General features: G+C 42.0%; 1 protein-coding gene across 5 annotated transcripts in view; it reads right to left on the bottom strand.

Moving 5' to 3' along the window:
• Positions 1-26,051, bottom strand: part of LOC129830971 (CUB and sushi domain-containing protein 3-like) — a 759,188-nt gene that overhangs the window by 317,664 nt on the left and 415,473 nt on the right. For all 5 annotated transcript variants that reach the window (XM_055893871.1, XM_055893869.1, XM_055893870.1 and 2 more), the window contains exons 14-21: positions 25,617-25,943; positions 21,468-21,662; positions 20,823-20,961; positions 20,357-20,544; positions 19,702-19,890; positions 14,800-14,916; positions 13,922-14,137; positions 2,456-2,644 (exon numbers count right to left, since the gene is read on the bottom strand). In XM_055893871.1, coding sequence (XP_055749846.1) covers positions 2,456-2,644; positions 13,922-14,137; positions 14,800-14,916; positions 19,702-19,890; positions 20,357-20,544; positions 20,823-20,961; positions 21,468-21,662; positions 25,617-25,943 — 1,560 coding nt within the window. The remainder of the gene's footprint in view (positions 1-2,455; positions 2,645-13,921; positions 14,138-14,799; positions 14,917-19,701; positions 19,891-20,356; positions 20,545-20,822; positions 20,962-21,467; positions 21,663-25,616; positions 25,944-26,051) is intronic.

Here is a 26,051-nt window from a genome sequence, read left to right as displayed (position 1 = left end):
AAAGGTGGTTTGATTTGTACTTTTAGAAAATGTACACACAGCATGGATTGTACGGTATATACAGTGCTGCCAAGAGGAATTGGACGTTCATGAATGCAGAGGGCATGGTGTACATATTTTTTTAAACAATTTAGTCATTTTGTTTTGGGGTGAATACAGAAATTGGTGTTTGTGATGGATGGCTGGGAAACTTGATGCTTGTGTTACTGCTTGTCTGCCACACATGATTCATACACGGTAGGTTTTTAATCCACATCCCACACTCTTTGAGCCTCCCAAAAAGCTTACATTGCTCACGGTATTGATGATAAAAGGCTAAACATCCAGGATATAGACCATCCCAAAAAGTATTCTGTGCACAGATTCTTGTTTTTGTCACTGCCCACTGTGTACTCTACGCCTGAAGCGTATGGTATGCCTGATGGCATTTTGAAAAGTCATGCCAAAACACAAATTAGCGGCCTTGTTTTTCTAGTTACTCTCAAGATTACAGATCTGGCACCAATGAACACCATGAAAAATGAAACGACAGAAACAAGGCAAGTAAACAAACGACACGCACACACAGCGTTGACAAATGCATATCATTATTTTTTCAATTAATATGAAAAATTACTGGTGACCTTCCCAGCCGTGAATTATTTTATTTTTGGGCTCCGTTGGAAAAATCTGAAAAGTTCTCCATTATTATAATTACTAATCTGTTTATGCCCAGCAGTTAGGGCCCAGACATTATACATGTGTGGATAAATTCCAGCGGATAGTGTTTTATTCAGACACATCTGGGATTTGATGGATGTTTAGCGGTTGCTGGATTCCTTTTACTTGGCTCCGTGTGGCAGAATGCACGGAGAGATACAATCCAGGAACATCTCCACATGACAGCATGAATTGTAAATCACTATTCTCCTCGAGCAGCTGGTGTCATACCAGGGAGGACGCCGCGGTAAGTACTGTAGAAACAGGAAGAGGCAGGTTTGGTGGGGGAACAAGAGCGCTAGAAACCTCATCTGAGGAGGAGGAGACTGGGGAAATACCTGGGTTCAAATATAATTTGTTATCAAATACTTTTGAATGATTGATTGAGCCTGCCTGGAGTGCCAGATGGGTGGAATGTGCACTTCTGGGATGATTCCATGGCTCAATTAAGTGGAGCTAAACTACTTTAAAGAAAAATACCAATGAACCAAGGTCTGGGTACCCCACTGCATAAGTGGTGTAGCAGACTGGGGTTTGCTTGGTACATTGTGACAGTGAGATTCATAGCTCACTCCACAGTATCTCTATTAAACAGCATACAGTCATGCTAGTCTCTTTGCATTAGCCTTGTTGACAACCCATCTGACCTCTCCCAGCTTGTTAGTGATACACAGAGACACTCCCCTACAGGGACAGAGGACAAGGGGCAGATTGGGTTTGATGTAGACGGATCAAGAAAGCCAGACACAGACACAGGGCTCTATGTATCTAGCTGTGTGCCTGCCTCTGTCCGCCTGACTGTCTGTCTCTGCGTGTTTCTTCGGGTTTACTGTGGCATATCTTAAACAGAGTACCCAACACCAAAGGTTCTTAAATGGTTCTTCCTCAGCTGTTAAGGTTCTTTGGAAAACTCTTGCCTGACAAAGAACCTTTGAGTTAAGTGGGGGGTCATTGACGTGGCATCGACGGTTCTTCAGAATTCTAAAAGGTTATTGAAATGTATGGAAGTCTTCAGATGTGTCCCTTTCATAGCATACAACACATTGGTGTTAACTCGTGTTGATTTTTCAGTGTAACATTTCTAGTTTTGATTCAAGAGTTCGAGTAACACTGTAAAGAGTTAAATTAACACTCATGGATATAACCATCCCATTTAATGTTCTTTGGAGAACCTAAAATGGCTCCCCTATGTGATCGCTCTGAAGAAACGTATTTGGTTTTAACTGGAACAGGTATGTTTTAAAAGTGTAGGCCCTCCCTACTCCTTCTCAGTGCTCAGAGCTCAACAAGCAAGGAAACGTCCATGGTGAACAATATAGACCAGTGATCCTCAACCATGCCCCTGGAGAGCCAGAATACTGCAGGTTTTGTCCCAGCTCAGCAGTGAAACATCTGATTCAGCTAATCAAGTTGTTGTTTGAAGATCAATCAATTAGCTGAATCAGGTGTGATGCCACTTCGCTAAGACTAAACAGGCAGGTGCAAGGCTTTGTCTGGAAACCTTACTATCTGTCAAAACCTTGCTACCTCCGTCTTTGTTTCCTCAATAATTCCTCTCAAAAGGATCTTGGATCCATTCCTCCAATGCAATTTGAGAGGAATTGAGGAAAGAGATGGGAGGAATGAAGGATTTGACAGTAAGGTTTTCAGAAAGCCCATCACAGAGAATCACTGTAATTAGATATAAAATCAAATCATATCAACCACAAGCATTGTAACAATAGTTGTAAGGGAATGAAAACAGGTGACCACGTACCCACACACCTTGGCAGAGGTGCACTCCACATGCGCCTCCCCCCTCCCAGGCAGATGACCTCTGGCACCCCCTCTAGCCGGTAGCCCATGTTGCAAGAGAACGTCAGGGTGTCCCCGATGCCAAAGCCGTAGCCGTTCCTCTGGCCGAACTGTGGCATCCCCGGGTCCTCACATGGCTCCAAATTGTACTCTGAAGAAGGAGGAGAGAAATGGTGTCATGTCAAACTTTTGGATCATGTACATTCAATGAGGGTTTGTTTGAATGCAGAGCATACATATGTTTCTACTCCAAAGAACAAGGAGATGACACATGTCACATAAACAAGATCAATAATGTAATTGACATTCCAGTGCATAATAAAGTGTTAATAAAATGTAAATGAAAACCTTTGAAACAGCGTAGTCCCCTTTAATATACATTCACTTCAACAGGGCTTGACTGAATGCAGTACATAGGCTACTCCAAGTTGTAAAGAACAGGAAGAGAAGTTGTGGCAAGTTAATAAGTACGGCAGAGAAAAATAAAACACGAGGGGCGGTGGTACTTGGAGATTTTTTTCATCTGAACAGGGTGAATAGTTTCTGGAACCATTTCCTCTGAATGATATCAAATTATCTCAACCGAGCCCCGAGTTTGAGCTTCAAACAAATCAAAGGCCTTTCAAACCAGGCTTTTTTTTTTACTGTGTAGGAAAATCAAAGATGAGATTACTTGCAGATGTATTTTGAGGTATAAGATGTTTGTAGTTCAATAACACACATTAGCGGTACATCAATACTTTCAGTTAATTTACAGTATTTGGCTTTGTTGTGTGTATGCAGGTGTGTGTATGCAGGTGTGTGTATGCAGGTGTGTGTGTGTGTGTGTGTGGGCGGTAAAAAGTAGGAGCAAAACAAACAAATGGCCATCACTCTAACAGTGGAGGCTCCTCAGAGGAAGAAGTGGAGGACCATCCTCCTCAGTGAATTTCATAAAAATAAAAATAGTAAAACATTAAAAAAGTTATCCTTTTTAGATAAAAGTATAGTAAATATATTAACGTCACCAAATCATTTATTGAAACACACTGTTTTTCAATGAAGGTCTACAGTAGCCTCAACATCACCGTAGGGTAGTGCCAGGGTGTAACCGCAGTACAGCTAGTTTCTGTCCTCCTCTGGGTACATTGATTTTAATACAAAACCTAGGTGGCTCGTGGAGCTCACCCCCTTCCATATACTTACACAGTAATCATGCAGCATGAACTGACATGTGTTCCACTCAATCAAAGGATCAGAGAATTAATATATTACTGAAAGCATAAGCTACAGCTAGCTATCACTGCAGTGTATACAATGTGGTGAGTAGTTGACTCAAAGAGAAAGACAATATTTTAACAGTTTGTACAAATTTATTTCCTCAAAAATGGAGAAGCGAGTGAGTGAGTGAGAGCTATATTTAGTAGTACTTTTTTGTTGCTTTCACTTACTTAGCTAGCGAATGTAGCTAGCTAGTTTAAACTACTCAAACACCCGGCTCAAACAGAGAGGGATGCTATGTTAGTTGTTAGTTGGCTGGCTATGGCTATCCAACACTGGAAATCTTCCAAGTCAAGGTAAGCTTTTGGTTTTATTAATTTCTTGCCACCGGGGCCCACCTGTGTAACTGCTAAACTGCTTGCTGACTGTATACTGTACTGCATGATTGTAGCGGGTTTACTAACAAGTTAGTTCAAGTAGCTATGTTGAATATGACATTAGCTATGGTGACAATGACGTATGCTGTGTGTAGCGGTTATGATATGAAGGTTTGGCTGGGAAAGGTTTTTTCACCTGGTCACAGACCTGATATGTTGTGCACTGATGTCCACAAGCGAAGGGAAAAGGTGAGAGGAGGGGAGAGCATAGATGTGAGTAGGAATTATACAGTGATCAAAGAGATCATGTTGTTTGTAAACTCAGCAAAAAAATAAATGTCCCTTTTTCAGGACCCTGTCTTTCAAAGATTGCTTCCCATGCTTGTTCAATGAACCATAAACAATTCATGAACGTGCACTAACAGCTTACAGACGGTAGGCAATTAAGGTCACAGTTATGAAAACTTAGGACACTAAAGAGGCCTTTCTAGGTTGTCCACTATCGGCATATCTATTTATTATTGCCATCGAAATGTTAGCTGTTAAAATTAGATCAAACATTAATATTAAAGGATTAGAAATCCATGGCTTAAAAACTAAGGTGTCATTGTACGCTGATGATTCATGTTTTCTTTTAAAACCACAACTAGAGTCTCTCCAGGGCCTCATAGAGGATCTAGATACCTTTGCTATCCTCTCTGGATTAAAACCAAATTATGATAAATGTACCATATTACGTATTGGATCACTAAAAAATACACATTTTATATTGCCATGTAGTTTACCAATTAAATGGTCTGACGGAGATGTGGACATACTCGGTATAAAAATCCCAAAAGAAAGAAATGATCTCACTCCAATAAATTTTTATAGAAAGTTAGCAAAAATAGATAAGATCTTGCTACCATGGAAAGGAAAATACCTGTCTATTTGTGGAAAAATCACCCTAATTAACTCTTTAGTCATATCACAGTTTACCTATTTGCTTATGGTTTTGCCTACACCTAGTGACCTGTTTTTTAAATTATATGAACAAAAAATATTCAATTTTATTTGGAACGGCAAGCCAGATAAAATTAAAAGGGCCTATTTATATAACGAATATGAATTCGGAGGGCAGAAATTATTAAATATTAAAGCATTAGACCTCTCACTAAAGGCATCGGTCATACAAAAGTTATACTTAAATCCAAACTGGTTCTCTAGTAAACTGGTACGAATGTCTCATCCTATGTTCAAGAAGGGCCTTTTTCCCTTTATTCAGATTACACCTGCTCATTTTCGGTTGTTTGAAAAGGAAATGATCTCCAAAATATCCTTATTCTTTAAACAAGCCTTAGAAAGTTGGTTGCAATTTCAGTTTAATCCACCTGAAAGGACGGAACAAATAGTACAACAAATATTGTGGTTAAATTCAAATATAATAATTGATAAAAAAACTGTATTTATCGAAGAAATGTTTAAAAAAGGTATAATTTTTGTGAATGATATCATAAATAGGACTGGTGGAGTTATGTCACACATGCAGCTAACACAGACATATGGAAAAGTCTGCTCTACCCAAAATTACAATCAATTAATTGCAGCATTACCACAAAATGGAAGAGGCAAGTAGAAGGGGAAAAAAGTAAGGAACTTGTATGTCGGCCCTGTATTAAAGAACAAAAATGGTTAAAGAAAAGTGTGATAAATAAAAACATATACCAATTTCATTTAAGGACCAAAAAACTAACAGCTGTGCCATACAAATTGCAAAATAGTTGGGAAGAGATTTTCGATGTACCCATTCCATGGCACATGGTTTATGAATTGATACGCAAAACAACGCCGGATTCAAAACTTCGAATTTTTCAATATAAATTACTGTACAAAATTCTTGCAACTAATAGAATGTTATATATATGGGGTATACAATCTTCCCAGCTCTGCAGATTCTGTTGTGAGGAGGCAGAGTCATTAGATCATTTATTTTGGTATTGTCCATATGTAGCTCGTTTTTGGTCACAGGTCCAGGAATGGCTGAAGAATTGCAACATTTGCCTAAAACTAACGCTACAGATAGCAATACTGGGGGATTTGAAAAGCCATAGTCAATCAATCAATAATATAATAATTATTTTGGCAAAGATGTTTATTTTTAATTTACAATCTGTAGAAGCTATGAGAATAGGAAGGTTCAGGTCTTTTGTGAAGCATCACAGCACAGTTGAGAAATGTATGGCAAATAGAAATCCGAAATGGATGATGTTGGAAGATAGATGGGAGGGGTTGGGTGGAGCTGAAGGGTGGGACTAATAACAAGATAAACAATATAGGGCATACGGGATCTGTGAAATGTGTATAGGTGCGGAGCTTTTGTGAAATAGCACAGTTACAAGTGGAAATAAAATTGGATGGACAACAGAAATAGAGGAAGGACTAAGAACAAATAAGAGAGAACTATTGTAAAGTGGACTGTGTCTGTAAGATAGGTATAAGATGTAGAAATTGAAGGTAAAAGCAGAAGTGTTTATAAGTTTACTCCAATTGGGGGATTGGTGGTAGGGTCGCGGGGAATAATAATAAAGGCATATTCTTTAAAAAAGTATGTATGTCTATATAGGTATGTGTATGTATATATGTGTATATGTATGCATACGTATATGGATATATATATTTACCCCAAAAAATATGGGGGAATGGAAATGATGCAGACAATTACATTGGAAGCAACATTCTTTCCGCAATACTAAGCTGATCCACCCCCCCCCCCAAAAAAAGAGGCCTTTCTAATGACTCTGAAAAACACCAAAAGAAAGATGCCCAGGGTCCCTGCTCATTTGTGTGAACGTGCCTTAGGCATGCTGCAAGGAGGCATGAGGACTGCAGGTGTGGCCAGGGCAATAAATTGCAATGTCCGTACTGTGAGACATGACGGACAGCTGATCGTCCTCGCAGTGGCACACCACGTGTGACAACACCTGCACAGGATCGGTACATCCGAACATCACACCTGCGGGACAGGCGCAGGATGGCAACAACAACTGCCGAGTTACACCAGGAACGCACAATCCCTCCATCAGTGCTCAGACTGTCCGCAATAGGCTGAGAGAGGTTGGACTGAGGGCTTGTAGGCCTGTTGTAATGCAGGTCCTCACCAGACTTCACAGGCGACAATATCCCCTATGGGCACAAACCCACCATCGCTGGACCAGACAGGACTGGCAAAAAGTGCTCTTCACTGACAAGTCGCGGTTTTGTCTTACATGGGGTGATGGTCGAATTCGCGTTTATCGTCGAAGGAATGAGCATTACACCGAGGCCTGTACTCTGGAGCGGGATCGATTTGGAGGTGGAGGGTCCGTCGTGGTCTGGGGCGGTGTGTCACATCATCATCGGACTGAGCTTGTTATCATTGCAGGCAATCTCAACGCTGTGCGTTACAGCGAAGAAATCCTACCTCGTGGTACCCTTCTTGCAGGCTCATCCTGACATGACCCTCCAGCATGACAATGCCACCAGCCACACTGCTCGTTCTGTGCGTGATTTCCTGCAAGACAGGATTGTCAGTGTTCTGCAATGGCCAGCGAAGAGCCTGGATCTCAATCCCATTGAGCACGTCTGGAACCTGTTGGATCGGAGGGTGAGGGCTAGGGCCATTCCCCCCAGAAATGTCTGGGAACTTGCATGTTCCTTGCTGGAAGAGTGGGGTAACATCTCACAGCAAGAACTGGCAAATCTGGTGCAGTCCATGAGGAGGAGATGCACTGCAGTACTTAATGCCAAATACCGACTGTTACTTTTGATTTTGACCCCCCCTTTGTTCAGGGACACATTATTCAATTTCTGTTAGTCGCATGTCTGTGGAACTTGTTCCGTTTATGTCTCAGTTGTTGAATCTTGTTATGTTCATACACATATTTACACATGTTAAGTTTGCTGAAAATAAACGCAGTTGACAGTGAGAGGATGTTTCTTTTTTGAGTTTATGTGGCTGCTTTGAAAGTGAACTGTGTTTGCATGTGATCAGGGTTGTATTAATTCGCTCGACTCTGTTGAAAAATGTTTCTTAAACTGAATGAAACGGGGTTAAATATACCTGAATTTGTCCAATAGAAACCCTCGTTTGCAACTGGTGGACTAATGCTTACACCCTAGATCAGATAGATGCAGGCAAGAGTGTGTAAGGCGATATTGAAAGGGTAAATTTCTGTCACCTTGATTACTCAAATTTCTCTCGACCTACGGTGTAAACTTTCATTTATAGGCTAGGTTGTAGCAACCTCATGATGGGTACAGGGAAAATTTGAGTATCATGTAGTAACTGAATGAATGAATGAATGTTATATTGAGCTCGTTGAATGGAATAGGAATGAATGAATGTTACATTGAGCTCGTTGAATGGAATATGAATGACAGTCATACAATATACTATAATAGAAATAATATTGTCCTCCCTCATCTTATACTGCACTGACCGCCACTGCAATGATGATCCAATACAGTTGTTCAAACAGGCGTCACTGCTCACTCACGCTTATCAATTTAATGACCTAAAACATCTCACACACACACACACAAAAACACACACACACACGCACACGCACACGCACACGCACACGCACCAAGTTCCCACTGGCATTTTCAGACTGTTGGCATACACTCTTCTAACGGCCATGGTGCATTATTTGCACAACTGTCTTGTCACTGTATTCGCTATACAACGTTCTGCTGCGTAGCCTAGGCAAACATCTTGCAAAAAATCTGCGCATTATGGCAACTATTCACAACCTTATCCATGGTGCATTACTAACAGTAGTATTTCCCCCGTTATTGTAACTATCCTTCTAACGACTATAGGCCAGTAGGCTATGTCTGCACACCCAATAAAACAAAGTATCTTGGCATCCTGGTGGAGGGCTATGAGTGGGTACCTGTCCGTCATCAAGCTGCTCTCCAAATCTGCTACAACACCGCTATTTTGCAGCCCATTATAAACCTATAGTGGCCCACTAGATTGAGTACCCTAACCTGAAGGTTAATCATACGTTACAGAGGGCAAGTGAAAGTAAATTATCCAAACGGCTGCTGGAGGAATAAACAATGAAACAGGGGTTTTACGCAAACGTGTCTGTGGGAGGAGAGGCAACTCAAGGACCACTTTTGCATGCACAAAGCAGCTAATCTGAGGAGCTGTTTGAATTTATTCATGGATGGATTCTCCCTTTCTTGAAATAATTATTAATCTAAATATAGGCCTATTAGATAAATTATGATAGGCTATATAGGCTATAAAGAAATAGTCACTGATCTGACATGATTTGGTTCGTAGCCTAGCGTAATATCTCCTGTCACTATTCATCTATTTGTAATGTCTTCAAGGATGGGAGGAATGAAGAATGCATAGGTTATCCCAAAACAGGGGCATCGTCTCCGTTATAGGTTATTTGTCTCAGCTATACCGTTAATTTAGGCTACCACGTGTTTTCCTTATAGAGGCTAGTGGCTAGACCTGTTGGCTGTTATAATAATAGAACGTAAAATGACTTGTCTCACATGGGGCTTTACCCAAACACCTGCCCCTTGCCCCGTGGCTATGCAAGGTCCAAGATAGGGGTTTGGGGGCAGCCCTTGAGCCCGACATGGACACGCAATCTTTCTCCATGCAATCAGTGACTTACATTCACAAGATAGTAATCATTAGAAGTGTAGCCTACATAAACACCATGCCATTATGAGCACATTTGTAAGTGAACCTTCTGTTTCAACATATAGGTTTCTAGCCTAACTCCCTAAAATATACTATGCAAGGTCTTGCCATATGCAGGGGATTGAGGATAACACTGTAGCGAATTCGAAGAGCACCATGACAGGGACTGATGTAAGCAACTCCATGTCTCTTTGCAGTCTGACAACGCACCATGGCCATTACATTGGTATTGCTTTGGGGATACCGTGTGTGTGTGTATGTGCGTGTGTGTTTGGGACGTCTGTTTGAACGAGTGTATTAGCATTACTTTTGACCAGGGCCCATAGGATCTGGTAATATTTTGCACTTTAAAGAGGAAATCAGTAGTTGCTACATCCATTTTTGGACTTGATTCTTCAAGAATATAACTAATAAATGTCTCGTGAGCTTAGTTCAACTGTTGTACCCCATCAAAACCCAAAATATGGCCTCCTGAATGGCACAGCATTCTAAGGCACTGTTACTACAGATCCTGGATTGCGACCCATGAGAGACCCATGAGGCAACGCACAATTGGCCCAGTGTCGTCCGGATTAGGGGAGGGTTTGGCCGGCAGGGAAGTCCTTGTCCCATCGCGCTCTAGCGACTCCTGTGTCGGGCCAGGTGCATGCACCCTGACACGGTAGCCAGGTGAATGATGTTTCCTCCAGCACATTGGTGCGGCTGGCTCCCGGGTTAAGCATGCATTGTGTCAAGAAGCAATGCGGCTTGGCGGGGTTGTGTTTCGGAGGACGCACGGCTCTCGACCTTCACCTCTCCCAAGTCCGTATGGGAGTTGCAGCGATGGAACAAGATTAACTACCAATTGGATGCCACGGAATTGGGTAGAAAAAGGGGTAAAAAAACTACAAACTAAAAAAGAACCAATTTTGACCTTCTTTTACTCCAATGTTTTTGTAATGAAAGTAAATGTAAACAAACACAATATAGCTTCAAAACATGGTTAACATGGTCCCTCAGCTTGTTACCAAAACAGGAGCGGGGAGGATGCTTTGTTATTGTTTCTAATGCTGATTTCCACTTTATGGGAATAGGGTGCCATTTGGGATGCAGCTACCTGTCACAAGCCTTGTATATCCATATCAACACGTCAACACATCCCATCCACATCTCATGTTTATTCATGAGGATTGTTTGACAGCAGTGCATACTCCAAGTCATATCAAGAAGGTCATGATAATATAATGTCAAGTGAAACTTTTCCATGAGTAGTGTTCCTGTCATGTACACTTACACTCAAATTGATGGAGTTTGTTTGACAACAGTGCATACTCAAAAAAGAAAACGATAAAGCGAGGAACAATATAAACGTTTGCTATTAACTGATTGATGACTTTATGGCTTTTAAATGTAAATGGTTAATTACAATTTTTAATTTAACTTTTATTTAACTATGCAAGTCAGTTAAGAACAAATTCTTATTTACAATGACGGCCTAAGTCAGACTAACTGAGTTTGTGTCAGTAGCTGTCAATGGATTATTCATGCACGTTATGGCTTTGGATCAAAACTTTCTCCCCACTCTCCAAATTACGTTGAACCAACGTGGAATAGACGTTGAATTGACGTCTGTGCCCAGTGGGTCATCCCTATTTGTTTGTTAAAACACTGTCAACAAACCTTGTCAACATCTTTCTCCTTTAAATCTCAGAAGGGATGACATCCTGAAGGACATTTCTGATTTAAGCTACAATATCTACATTTGAAGTCGGAAGTTTACATACACCTTAGCCAAATACATTTAAACTCAGTTTTCACAATTCCTGACATTTAATCCTAGTAAAAATTCCCTGTCTTAGGTCAGTTAGAGTCATCACTTTATTTTAATAATGTGAAATGTCAGAATAATAGTAGAGAGAATGATTTATTTCAGCTTTTCTTTCTTTCATCACATTCCCAGTGGGTCAGAAGTTTACATACACTCAAATAGTATTTGGTAGCATTGCCTTTAAATTGTTTAACTTGGGTCAAACGTTTCGGGAAGCCTTCCACATGCTTCCCACAATAAGGTGGGTGAATTTTGGCCCATTCCACCTGACTGGTGTAACCGAGTCAGGTTTGTAGGCCTCCTTGCCTGCACGCGCATTTCCAGTTCTGCCCACTTTGTTGTCCTTAAGCCATTTTGCCACAACTTTGGAAGTATGCTTGAGGTCAATGTCCATTTGGAAGACCCATTTGCAACCAAGCTTTAACTTCCTGACTGATGTCTTGAGATGTTACTTCAATATATCCACATAATTTTACATCCTCATGATGTCATCTATTTTGTGAAGAGCACCACCCCCGTGCTTCATGGTTGGGATGGTGTTCTTCGGCTTGCAAGCCTCCCCCTTTCTCTTCTAAACATAACGATAGTCATTATGGCCAAACAGTTTTATTTTTGTTTCATCAGACCAGAGAACATTTGTCCAAAAAGTAAAATATTTGTCCCCATGTGCAGTTGCAAACCGTAGTCTTGCTTTTTTTTATGGCGGTTTTGGAGCAGTGGCTTCTTCATTGCTGAGCGGCTTTTTATGTTATGTCGATATAGTACTCTTTTTACTGTGGATATAGATAACTTTGTACCTGTTTCCTCCTGCATCTTCACAAGGTCCTTTGCTGTTGTTCTGGGATTGATTTGCACTTTTCGCACCAAATTACGTTCTTCTCTAGGAGACAGAACACGTCTCCTTCCTGAGCGGTATGACGGCTGCGTGGTTCCATGGTGTTTATACTTGCGCACTATTGTTTGTACAGATGAACGTAGTTTGGAAATTGCTCCCAAGGATGAACCAAACTGAGGTCTTGGCTGATTTCTTTTGATTTTCCCATGATGTCAAGCAAAGAGACACTGGGTTTGAAGGTAGGCCTTGAAATACATCCACAGGTACCCCTCCAAATGACTCAAATGATGTCAATTAGCCTATCAGAGGCTTCTAAAGCCATGACATCATTTTCTGGAATTGTCCAAGTTGTTTAAAGGCACAGTAAACTTAGTGTATATAAACTTCTGACCCACTGGAATTGTGATACAGTGAATTATAAGTTAAATAATATGTCTGTAAACAATTGTTGAAAAATCACTTGTGTCATGCACAAAGTAGATGTCCTAACCGACTTGCCAAAACTATAGTTTGTTAACAAGAAATGTGTGTAGTGGTTGAAAAACGAGATTTAATGACTCCAACCTAAGTGTATGTAAACTTCCGACTTCAACTATATGTATATGACCCTCAAAAAACTTCAGGGATGGCTAAATGAAAGGATGATTTTTTTCTCCCCATCAATTATCGAAGGTGTTGGTCTGGGGTGAGGTAGGCCTAAGAGGGGACGTCAGAGCACCAGACATAGCACCGGACAGAGCACCCGACAGAGCACCGGACAGAGCACCGGACAGAGAACTGGACAGAGCACCGGACAGAGCACCGGACAGAGCACCAGACATAGCACCGGACATAGCACCGGACAGAGCACCGGACAGAGCACCGGACAGAGCAGCGGACAGAGCACCGGACAAAGCACCGGACAGAGCACCGGACAGAGCACCGGACAGAGAACTGGACAGAACACTGGACAGAACACTGGACAGAGATCTGGACAGAACACTGGACAGAACACTGGACCGAACACTGGACAGAACACTGGACAGAGAACTAGACAGAACACTGGACAGAACACTGGACAGAACACTGGACAAAGAACTGGCCCGAACACTGGACCGAACACTGGACCGAACACTGGACCGAACACTGGAAAGAACACTGGACAGAGAACTGGACAGAACACTGGACAGAACACTGGACAAAGAACTGGACAGAACACTGGAAAGAACACTGGACAGAACACTGGACCGAACACTGGACAGAACACTGGACAGAGAACTGGACAGAACACTGGACAGAACACTGGACAGAGAACTGGACAGAACACTGGACAGAACACTGGACCGAACACTGGACCGAACACTGGACCGAACACTGGAGGCATGTGAAGCTAGAGGGAAAGGAGCTCTCAGTCCAGTCCACTGGTAGATGGTAACAACACGCAAACGTACACGTACAAGCAAGCGTTGAGGAGGCTGCTCTTGAATGGACACACAAAAACATACACACCAATAGCAACCCACCCACACACTCCTACTCACCAGAGAAGGTAATATTGAATCCCTCGTAGGATATAGAAAAGTCTGATATGAAGCGCAGTTGGGCCTTGAAGTTCCCGTAGAGCCCTGCGTTGGTGGGCGAGGGCAGCTCGTTACCCGTTAGCCGTGCCAGGGGCTGGACAAAGCTGCCATTCTCTGTGATGAGCAGGTAGTCATGGTGATCCTCCAGGTGGAAGTTGTTGAAGGTAAATTGGACTCCTATTGGGACAAACCAAGTCAAGAGGAGAACAGCCAATAATATGGTTCAAGCTACCTGTCAACCTCCCCTGATGAAATTATCAAGTTCAATTGAAACGACGGTTTAATCTGAGAGGAGAACAGCCAAGTGGAGGGAGAGAGAATTTCCTCTCATTACATTCAAAGGTGAGGTCAGTTAATATAAAAAAGAAGGCTGTGGGTTTTCTTTTTCTTTTTTTGGGGAGGGGGGGCAGGATTGCATTTCAATACGGAGTGATTATTCAGAGAAACATAATGATAGTCCATATTGAATATCTTAGCAGCCATGGGAAATTAAAATTCCAAATAACTTTCATTACTCTCAACCTAGAGTCCTGTATTATAATAATATTTCAGCAAGATGGGCTGGGCTGGGAAGAGGACATACAGTGAATCTGCATTCATGTCCATTCCCACACTGCCTTTTACCAGCTTGCTGATAAAAGGAATAGGAGTCCATTCTTCAGCTGTTTATTAATTCACATATAATTAAACAATATCAAAATTTTTACGGATTGTTTGCCTGTTTTCGCTTAATTTAATTATTTATATGTTATATATCTTCAGGCAGAATAGCTATATCAGTTATGAAGTGTCACATTCCATTATACATATGATTGTAGTCGTTAATAACCCAGGCTTACCTTTGCCGTGGCTGACTTCCACCGTCCAAGTACAGTTTAGTGAGTTGGGATACATCTCAGGATATCCAGGGGACAGGATGGTGCCGCCGGGCCCTCGCACGTCTCCTCCACACAACGCTGGGGGACAAAGAGGGGGAAACACTTTACTTTATTGTCCATGTTTTTGCAGAGAACAGAAACAGTGCTCTTCACTGTAATCAGTAATATCAATACTATGCATGCCAGTCTTTCTTGGCTAAAAGTAGAGGAGAGACTGATCAATTCTTCTTTTTTATAAGAAACGTTAATGTGTTTAACATTCCAAGTTGTTTGCATAGTCAACTTATACACAGTTCTGACACACACACTTACCCTACCAGACATGCCACCAGGGGTATTTTCACAGTACCCAAATCCAGAACAATTTCAAGAAAATTCAGTATTATATAGAGCCATGATTGCATGGAACTTCCTTCCATCTCCAATTGCTCAAGTTAACCCCAAACCTGGTTTAAAAAAACAGATAAAACAACACCTCACAGCACAACGCCTCTCCCTATTTGACCTAGATATGTTATGTGCATGTATTGATATGTAGGCTATGTATGCCATTTTTAAATGGATGTAGTTCTGTCCTTGAGCTGTTCTTGTCTATTATTGTTCTGTATTATGTCATGTTCATGTTTTGTGTGGACCCCAGGAAGAGTAGCTGGTGCTTTCATGTATCTGTCCTAGACAGATGTAGCGCTGTATCAATAATTAATGGAGCAACTTCTTTACTAGTAAGCACTTCATTCAAACAGGGAAATCTGGACAACTACATACATCTCATTGTGTTCCTCACTTTGCTCTCTTTCTTTACATCTCTCTCTATACATTATTTCACTCCCACTCTCTCCTTCTGAACAGGATAGGAACTGAAAAAGATGTTTCATTTTGACATGACCTTCAATTTCAATATCATAGAACCTTGTATATCAACATTTCAGCATAGACCTTTTTTAAATTTTATTATTATATTTTTTTTTTACCCCCTTTTCTCCCCAATTTTCGTGGTATCCAATCGCTAGTAATTACTATCTTGTCTCATCGCTACAACTCCCGTACGGGCTCGGGAGAGACGAAGGTCGAAAGCCATGCGTCCTCCGAAGCACAACCCAACCAAGCCGCACTACTTCTTAACACAGCGCGCCTCCAACCCGGAAGCCAGCCGCACCAATGTGTCGGAGGAAACACCGTGTACCTGGTCCCCTTGGTTAGCGCGCACTGCGCCCGGCCCGCCACAGGAGTCGCTGGAGCGCGATGAGATAAGGATATCCCTACCGGCCAAACCCTCCCTAACCCCGGACGACGCTAGGCCAATTGTGCGTTAACCCACGGACCTCCCGGTCGCGGTCGGCTGCGACAGAGCCTGGGCGCGAACCCGGAGACTCTGGTGGCACAGCTAGTGTTGCGATGCAGTGCCCTAGACCACTGCGCTACCCGGGAGGCCCTCAGCATAGACCTTTTCCCGGGGAGGCTGGTAACAGTAATATCAGGACCTTCATTTGAATGCTCTGCAACAGGGACTACATCCTCCCTCCATCCTCATTCCACTTAGGTCCACTAGATAGGACAGCCACAAAGTCAAAATTGTCTATATCGTATAAATTAATGAAAACAAAAATGTGCTTTTTGTTATTCATTTAAGGCATAAAATTAGCAGTGGGGTTAAGGTTAGGGTTAAGGTTAGGTTTAGGTTAAAAATTACATTTTAAGAAGATAAATTGTTGAAATAGGCTGGGTTTATGACTTTGGGGCTGGGGTAACTAGTGATGACTAGGAGGCAGGGGAGGTAAAATGACAAGCTAGAGGGCAGGGAAAGGATGCTCGCAGATCCCTAATCTGGTGAGAATATCAGTTCCTCTCAGGCAGAGGAGCCATCACAGCAAATTGATAGCCTAATGGCCTGGCATTGAATTGCATTGTCTTAGATTTGTTTACTCCCTGGAAAATGAAATAGATCTCTGAAGTCAAAACACGGAGAGACGAACAAACAACAAGACTTTGTTAGCCCCAGAGCTGCTGGGGTGGTTCCTCTTTAACCAAGTAGCCAATTTACACGAACTGTCATATGCTTTAAAAACTTCTTGAGAATACAGGGGGTGCTGTTTCGCATTAGCATAATTGCCTCTACAGATTAAACTGCCTCTTATTCAATTATTGCTGTTACTATATGCATATAACCATATACCATTGGATAGAAAACAAGCTATGGTTTCTAAAACCGTTCCAATTGAGTCTCTGAGTCAAACACAGGTCATTTCACAGCACTTTCCCTGAGCCAGAAGAAGATTGCAAGATGTGTATGCTCGCTTCAACGCTCTGCCTATATATGGTCACGCCACCTATGACCCGAATCACACTTCCTTCTTCTTCCTCTGGGTGTCTGGAAGACGTCAGAGGAGAAATTTTTTGTTTATCTTGTACTGACGTGAAATAAGACCTATTTCTTTAGCGTGACCGACAACTTCCGGTTTCTGAAATGCGCGTTTTCAGAGGTGGCATTGTCTTTTGTTATGCTGACGTTACGGATGAAAACTATCTCCGTGTCGAAGTTTGTTTGATACATGTGACCATATCACCGTAATGTATGTTTTTTCAATATAGTTTAATCAGATTATTAGAATTTTTTCGGGAGTTTTGCCGTGTTCCGTTCTTTGAGTTTTTTAACTTTGGACATGGACCGTGCCAGTCGACCAGTACCCAGGCTAAATGAAGAGGGGAAGTTGCCATTGTGAATGGATTGAACGACTCATCAGGACTAAGGACACCTTGATCAACATTCTGATGAAAGACCAGCAATAGTAAGACCCAATTTACGATGTTATTTCATATATCTGTCGTGCATGTGAACTGGTTGGGCGCGTCCAGCCGGTTCTGGCTGGCCTGGTTATGCTAATTTAGCGATACATTTTGTTTTCGCTATAAAACATTTAAAAAATCTGAAATATTGTTTGGATTCACCAGATGTTGGGCTTTCAATGTCTGTACGCTGTGTATTTTTTCTGAAATGTTTTAAGACAAGTAATTAGTTATATAACGTTGGTCTCTGTAATTGTTCTAGCTGCATCAGCACTATATCAGATTGCAGCTGCAATGTAGAACTGTGATTTATACCTGAAAAATGCACATTTAAAAAAAAAAAACTATGCTATACCATAAATATGTTATCAGACTGTCATCTTATGAATTTGTTTGTTAGTTAGTGGCTATCAATATCTTAGTTTAGCCGAATTGGTGATAGCACCTGATGGAGTAAGAAACTGTTGGAGTAAGAAAATGGTGTCATTTTGCTAACGTGTTTAGCTAATAGATTTACATATTGTGTCTTCCCTGTAAAACATTTAAAAAATCTGAAATGGTGGTTTTATTCACAAGATCTGTGTCTTTCATTGGGTGTCTTGGACTTGTGATTTAATGATATTTAGATGCTACTATTTAATTGTGACGCTATGCTAGCGATGCTAATCAGTGTGGGGGGTGTGGGGGGTGCTCCCGGATCCGGGTTAGGTACTCTGTAGAGGTTTTAACGGTGGACCCTGTACAACAAGTTACAGTTATTTAACAAGTTATTTAAGGACCACTCTTGTAAATATCTCGTCACTCATGCATAACACAATTCAATCTTACGGCGGTTTTGTCAATAGGCAGTTTGGTACCATATCATATGAGAGAATATTTAAACTAATTGATGCCTGTTGAAAGTGATAGATCAAGATATTGCACATACTGTCGATCTAAACCAGGGCTCGCCAACCATGTTCCTGGAGAGCTACCATTCTGTAGGTTTTAACTTTGACCCTGTTCCTGGAGAGCTACCATTCTGTAGGTTTTAACTCCAACCCTGTTCCTGGAGAGCTACCATTCTGTAAGTTTTAACTCCAACCCTGTTCCTGGAGAGTTACCATTCTGTAGGTTTTAACTCCAACCCTGTTCCTGGAGAGCTACCATTCTGTAGGTTTTAACTCCAACCCTGTTCCTGGAGATGCCCTCCTGTAGGTTTTAACTCCAACCCTGTTCCTGGATAGCTACCATTCTGTAGGTTTTAACTCCAACCCTGCTCCTGGAGATGCCCTCCTGTAGGTTTTAACTCCAACCCTGTTCCTGGATAGCTACCATTCTGTAGGTTTTAACTCCAACCCTGCTCCTGGAGATGCCCTCCTGTAGGTTTTAACTCCAACCCAGGAACAGGGTTGGAGAGTCCTGGTCTAGACTCTAGAGCAGTAGCCTAATGATCAGATACTGTATGTACTATGCAAACGCCTGTTTTAGCCCACTTCTTATGTGTTCAGCATGACAATAATCATGACAGATGAGTATAACTCATTAGGTAAATCCGCCTTCAGTTTTATTGCCCACCATTTTTGTAATAACCTGCAGAACTCCCTGTGTCTTGATTCCCTGGTGCCGCTAGGGCAGTTTAATGAATTTGTTAAATGAGAATTACATTTTTTCTTAAATAAATGTAAACATTTATTGTGGTGTTGAAATTGTAGTTTTTTTTAAATTGTAACATGTAGTTTGTGTTTTTGTTTGTGTTGAATTTGTTGAAAATGAAACCCTGGTCTCAATGGGCTCCCCTGATTAAATAAAGGTAAAACCATTTATATCAATAATAACTCACACACAAACACACCTGGTAACCAGGCAAGTGCAAATCTGCCACAGTCTTGGTCACCATGGCCACAATCCATACCATGAAAAACAAAGATACATGCAAACTGTAGAATGCTTCCGCAGTTCGTGACTTTGGCTTTTGTACAGTACCCTGCACCTGAAAATCACTGGATGTGGACACATTCATTTTGAACCAATTTGAAATGGTTTAAACTGGTTTGAACTGATTTTAATTTGTTTAAACTAGTTTTAACTGGTCCATACCATCACAGGTGGGCAGTGGATGGCTCCACCAGTGGTTCTTCTCACAGACGAGCGGTTCTTCGTGGCTAAGTCTGTATCCAGGGTCACAGCCGAATGACACGGTTGAACCAATGGTGAAGTCTTGACCGTAACGCAATCCGTTGACCGGGAATCCCGGGTCCTGGCAGGAGTAGGTGTCCACCGTCACGCCTAAGGACAAAATGTTAGATATATTATGAGGTAATAACAAAGCAATTGACTTTCATCAAATATCTCATACAGAGAACACAAACAGAGCTGTAACAGTTCAGGAGTGTTATAAGTTAAAACTATGGGTAGGGCTACAGGTGTAGAGTCTTAATTTGATCACCCTGTTGCAGGAGAACTTCCCTTCAATACAGGACATTTTAAACCTGTATTGTATTTGAGGTTTAAAAAGGCTTCTGAAATGTTTCATTTCTACTTTGAAATTTCAGACTTGATTTTCCCTTACAGAATATGTATCAACCACTACAAAAGTGTCCATTAATTATAATCCACATAATAATTCAAGTTTCTTGTTGCTGCAGGATTATTTTCCTGCTGCAGAAAACTGGCTCATATTAAGATCTTACATCTGTAGGAGTTTTTCCTGACCACATGACCTAACCAGGAACAACTCGGCTACTAGACTTACTTTCGTAGATGATCTTAAATCCACTGTTGGAGCGGCTGTTGTCGGTGGTGAATAGCATATACAGGTGGTTAGTACTACTGAACAGGAACTGGGGCACCTGGGTACCGTTGAACGAGCCAACCAGAGGAGAGAGCAGGTTGGGCCCATCGTGGATCTCCAGGAAATCATAGCCCAGCTCTGTCTGAAACCTGGACCATTGAGAGAGGGGGAATTATGAATTATGAAATGCACAAATTTGATTTGCTTGTGATAAAACATATTCAGTAGTGCAGTTGCATAAACATTGATTAAGCCTACTACTGCACTAAAAATAACTTTGAAAGGAGACTCTTTAAAAATACGCAATAAATAAGCAACACCATTCCATTATAAGTGCCTTCATTGATGTAGAAATCCATTCTGCGTATTGAACAGTTAGAAAGTGTTCATAAAATAGAGTAACTTTATTGATATAATGGACACGCACTTGTCAAAGGTGATCTTGATGGAGCGTCCGGGCTCGGTCTCGATGACCCACTCACAGCTGAGGGAGTCCTTATAGTATCCAGGCCACCCTGGGGACAGGATCACCCCACTGGGAGAGGAGAAGTGGCCTCCGCAGGGGGCTATAGAGAAGAATACAGGGGGGAGAGCGAGCGAGAAAGAGAGAGAGAAAAACATTTTCTTAAGTTTATTGGTGTTGTTGCCTTTTTATATTGACCTGGCACCTCTTCCTGTTTAACAAAAATACTTAAAAATGCCTTATTTGCTCATCTAAAAAACAGTGGCCTATAGCATACTGTACATGTTACAAGGGCAGCTAAGCAGACATGAGGCTCTTTATTACCCTGCCCATATGAGTGATGTCACCACAGCATTAGGAGCCATGGGGAGCAGGGTGAATGACTGACAGGAAGTCAGATAGAAGGAGACTGACTGCCCTACAGCACACTTGTTCCCTGTCCATCCCTGAGCCTCCCTAGCATCCTTCAACACACAGGTCCACTCCGCTTACACTCACTTAGGCTATTGTCTGTGTTAGGAACAGGGTAATTGACCCCCAAAAATGGTGCATGTACGGACGTGCTCATGTACAGACGTGTGCACACACACACACACACACAATATTTACCTTCACATTTGGGGATGGGGCCACTCCACATCACCTTGCCGTTGTCTAGCTCGCAGGTGATGGTCTTGGCCCCCTGGGTCTTGATGAAGCCGTCCTCACAGATCACTGAGATGGAGCTACCCAGTTGGAAGTTGTCCCCGAAGCGCCTCGCATTTATTGGGATGCCCGGGTCGGGACACTCGTTGTGGCCGAACGCTGAAAACAGATGGACAAATGTTGGCTATTTGCAGATGTAACCGACGTCACGACGGATTCGCTTCCTCCACTGTCCCCTTACTGGGCTTGAAGCATTGGTCCTCTGATCACAAACACGTGGCAGATTGCTTGAAAATGTACAAACCAGTTGCTCCATAGAAAAATATCAAATTCAATGGCGCCGAGACATGCGCAACTATGGGGCAAAACAGACAGGGTTGGCTTAGATTGTTGACAACATGTAAACTATATTTAGTCTCCAAATGTTTATTGAAATAACTACATAAATCCAGTTCCACAATGAGCATTTGTTGTCTCTTAAATACATAGTTACAGGTGTTGGCTCACTAGCTATTAAATTTGGTCATATTAGCATAGATATGACATCAGTCAAAACCCCTCAACAAAACAAGACATGGTATCAAGAACAAGATAAAACTAGCTGAAACAAGTATCTTCGACAAAACAAGACATGGTATCAAGAACAAGATAAAACTAGCTGAAACAAGCACCTACGACAAAACAAGACATGATGTCAAGAACAAGATAAAACTAGCTGAAACGAGCACCTACGATTCCCTACATGGCAGCCTCATGTCATTGTTGGTAGCTGTCTGGCTATCCAGAATCACAACAACGCACAGCATTCTGGCCCCATCAATGTGCACGCATCCTTTTCGTGGTGTTGTCAGCCAACCATCTATAGTTGTGTGCATCTATTGTATTTTCATGTGCATGTCTAATATATTGCATTGCACAACTCTGTAAATGTGTGGTTTTCAGACAGTTTTTTAGACAGTTTACTATTTTCTACATTATAGAATAACAGTGAAAACATCAAAACTATGAAATAACAGATAAGGAATAATGTAGTGACCAAAAAAGTGTTAAACAAATCAAAATATATTGTATATTGAGATTCTTCAAAGTAGCCATCCTTTGCCTTGATGACAGATTTGCACACTCTTGGCATTCTCTCAACCAGCTTCAAGAGGTAGTCACCTGGAATGCATTTCAATTAACAGGTGTTTTTTAAATTTTATTTAACCAGGTAGGCCAGCTGAGAATAAGTTCTCATTTACAACTGCGACCTGGCCAAGATAAAGCAAAGCAGTGCGACAAAACAACAACACAGAGTTACACATGGGATAAACAAACGTACAGTCAATAACACAATAGAATAAGCTGTATACAGTGTGTGAAATTGAAGTAAGGAGGAAAGGCAATAAATAGGCCAATAGTGGCGAAGTAATTACAATTTATCAATTTACACTGGAGTGAAATATGTGCATATGAGGATGTGCAAGTAGAAATACTGGTGTGCAAAAAAGCAGAAAAACAAAAACAAATATGGGATGAGGTAGGTAGTTGGTTGGATTCGGCTATTTACAGATGGGCTGTGTAGAGCTGCAGCAATCGGTAAGCTGCTCTGACAGCTGACGCTTAAAGTTAGTGAGGGAGATATAAGTCTCCAGCTTCAGGGATTTTTGCAATTTGTTCCAGTCATTGGCAGCAGAGATCTGGAAGGAAAGGCGGCCAAAGGAGGTGTTGGCTTTGGGGGTGACCAGTGAAATGTACCTGCTGGAGCGCGTGCTATGGGTGGGTGTTGCTATGGTGACCAGTTAGCTGAGATAAGGCGGAGCTTTACCTAGCAAAGACTTATAGATGACCTGGAGCCAGTGGGTTTGGCGACGAATATGTAGCGAGGACCAGCCAACGAGAGGTCGCAGTGGTGGGTAGTATATGGGGCTTTGGTGACAAAACAGATGGCACTGTGATAGACTGCATAACATTTGCTGAGTAGAGTGTTGGGGGCTATTTTGTAAATCTCCATCTCCAAAGTCAAGGATCAGTAGGATAGTCAGTTTTACGAGGGTATGTTTGGCAGCATGAGTGAAGGAGGCTTTGTTTTGCGAAATAGGAAGCCGATTCTAGATTTAACTTTGGATTGGAGATGCTTCATGTGAGTCTGGAAGGAGAGTTTACAGTCTAGTCAGACACCTAGGTATTTATAGTTGTCCACATATTCTAAGTCAGAACCGTCCAGAGTAGTGATGCTAGTCGGGCGTGCGGGTGCGGGCAGCGATCGATTGAAGAGCATACATTTCGTTTTACATGCATTTAAGAGCAGTTGGAGGCCACGGCAGGTGAGTTGTATGGCATTGAAGCTCGTCTGGAGGTTAGTTAACACAGTGTCCAAAGAAGGGCCAGAAGTATACAAAATGGTGTCGTCTGCATAGAGGTGGATCAGAGAATCACCAGCAGCAAGAGCAAAATCATTGATGTATACAGAGAAAAGAGTCGGCCCGAGAATTGAACCCTGTGGCACCCCCATAGAGACTGCTAGAGGTCCGGGATTTGACACACTGAACTATCTGAGAAGTAGTTAAAAGATCATTTGCGGAATTGCTTTCCTTCTTAATATGTTTGCGCCAATCAGTTGTGTTGTGACAAGGTACACAGAAGATAGCCCTATTTGGTAAAATACCAAATCCATATTATAGCAAGAACAGCTCAAATAAGCAAAGAGAAACGACAGTCCATCATTACTTTAAGACATGAAGGTCAGTCAATCAGGAAAAAGTCAAGAACTTTGAAAGTTTATTTAAGTGCAGTCGCAAAAACCATCAAGCGCTTTTATGAAACTGTCTCTCATGAGGACCGTCACAAGAAAAGAAAACCCAGAGTTACCTCTGCTGCAGAGGATAAGTTCATTAGAGTTAACTGCACCTCAGATTGCAGCTCAAGTGGCTCAAACATGCTAGTAACGGTCCTCTGACTAGATCCCAAAAAATGATATACCTCAACTGGTATGCCTTCCTTTGCATGAAGGTCTAATGTGAGGTATACTTCAATAGTGACAATAGAACAGAGTAGACCTAGTCTCAAATTGTCTTAAACATTGATTATAGAGAAAGAGGATGATAAAACATAAAGGCAAAAAAAAAGCTACTACAAAGTTGTTTTTTTGGGGGGGACCTAACCTATCATAAAAAATGGATGACGCAGTACACAACTGTGCACAATTTTCGTGGAACCCGTTGGGCTCGTGAGCACTACTTTCAAAACTACTGGCTGAAATTATCCAAAAGCTCTGGAACCTCACTTCATGGCAATATTCGAAGCACCTCACTACATGAAAACACCCCCTTTTTTCTAAAGGGTGTTTATTCTTTTCGTTATAGTGCTAGTGACCTCCCAGCTATTTTGTCAGACCTTTATGAAGTGTAGAGTGGACTTAAACCCTGGCACAAGCTGACTCCCAACTAAAACGGCCCTTAAACTCTTCTTATCACAGCCTCACAGCCCAAGTCAGACTGACTGACTGATGGATGCCTTGTGACAGAACGCCAGTTGAACATAACGTTTGTCACAACGAATCCACATTTAACAGTGCTCAATCATGTTACTGATAGTGTCCTACCAGAATAACATGGAATCAGGTGTCAGGCTGTTAGAAAAGCCACCTCAGTTGTTGCTAAGGATTCATGGCCTCTTTTTTCCTGTCTTTTTTTGACAGAAGTGATGAATTGGCGTGACATTTCACTTCTCCTTCAGAAAGAAGCCGTTACCAGGCGGCCATTTGAAAAGGATAACTATGATGGGTGTGAGGGGCAAAGCCGGTTTGGTGGAAATTGATTAAGACCTTATGTGATGACTAAAAAGAACTGACAATGACATGAGCGATAGGCCAGGGTTGGACAAACATCACAAGAATCCAATCAGGACAAGAAATACAGGACTGTGGTCATTACAGTAAAGTCACCACAAGGTGCCACAAAATGATAAGCTATACCTGGTAAGAACCAAGGGCCCAACTCTTTTTCACCTGGATTGTGGCAGAGCAGCCATGCAATCAATACCTGCTACATGGGTTCAACTGAACTGAGCCCTAATCAACTGACAAAGACAAACAAAGAACAGCATAGAATTCAATGTCAGGGTTAAACCTACTGCTGTATGTGATGTTGAACCCTCGTCCGGCCATGGAGTGGTCTGCCTGGAACTCCAGCCTCAGTATGTTAGTATTACTGTCAAGGTGGGAGGGTGACTCTGCCCCCGAGAAGCGTCCCAGGACAGTGGCGTCCAGCAGCTCGCCGTCTTTCACGGTGAGGAAGTCGTAAGGTGCCTCCAGGTCAAAGTCATTGAAGGCCAGGTGGATGCGACTGCCGGGCTCTGATATGATCAGCCACACGCAGTTCATGTTGTTGCTGTAGCCTTCTGGGTAGTCCGGTGATAGAACCGTGCCCATTGGCGCCGTGAAATTGGACAGGCATGGGACTGTAGAGGAGAGGGAGGGGACAAAGAGAGGAGACTTGGATTATATGATTGGGGGTTGATTTGGGTACAAAAAGGAACTGTACTGTATGTGGCAGAAATTGTTGAAAT

Source organism: Salvelinus fontinalis, chromosome 32 (assembly GCF_029448725.1).
Source record: "Salvelinus fontinalis isolate EN_2023a chromosome 32, ASM2944872v1, whole genome shotgun sequence".
Taxonomy (NCBI): Eukaryota; Metazoa; Chordata; class Actinopteri; order Salmoniformes; family Salmonidae; genus Salvelinus; species Salvelinus fontinalis.
The sequence above is the reverse complement of the archived record's forward strand: the minus strand, read 5'-3'. Positions and strand labels throughout refer to the sequence as shown.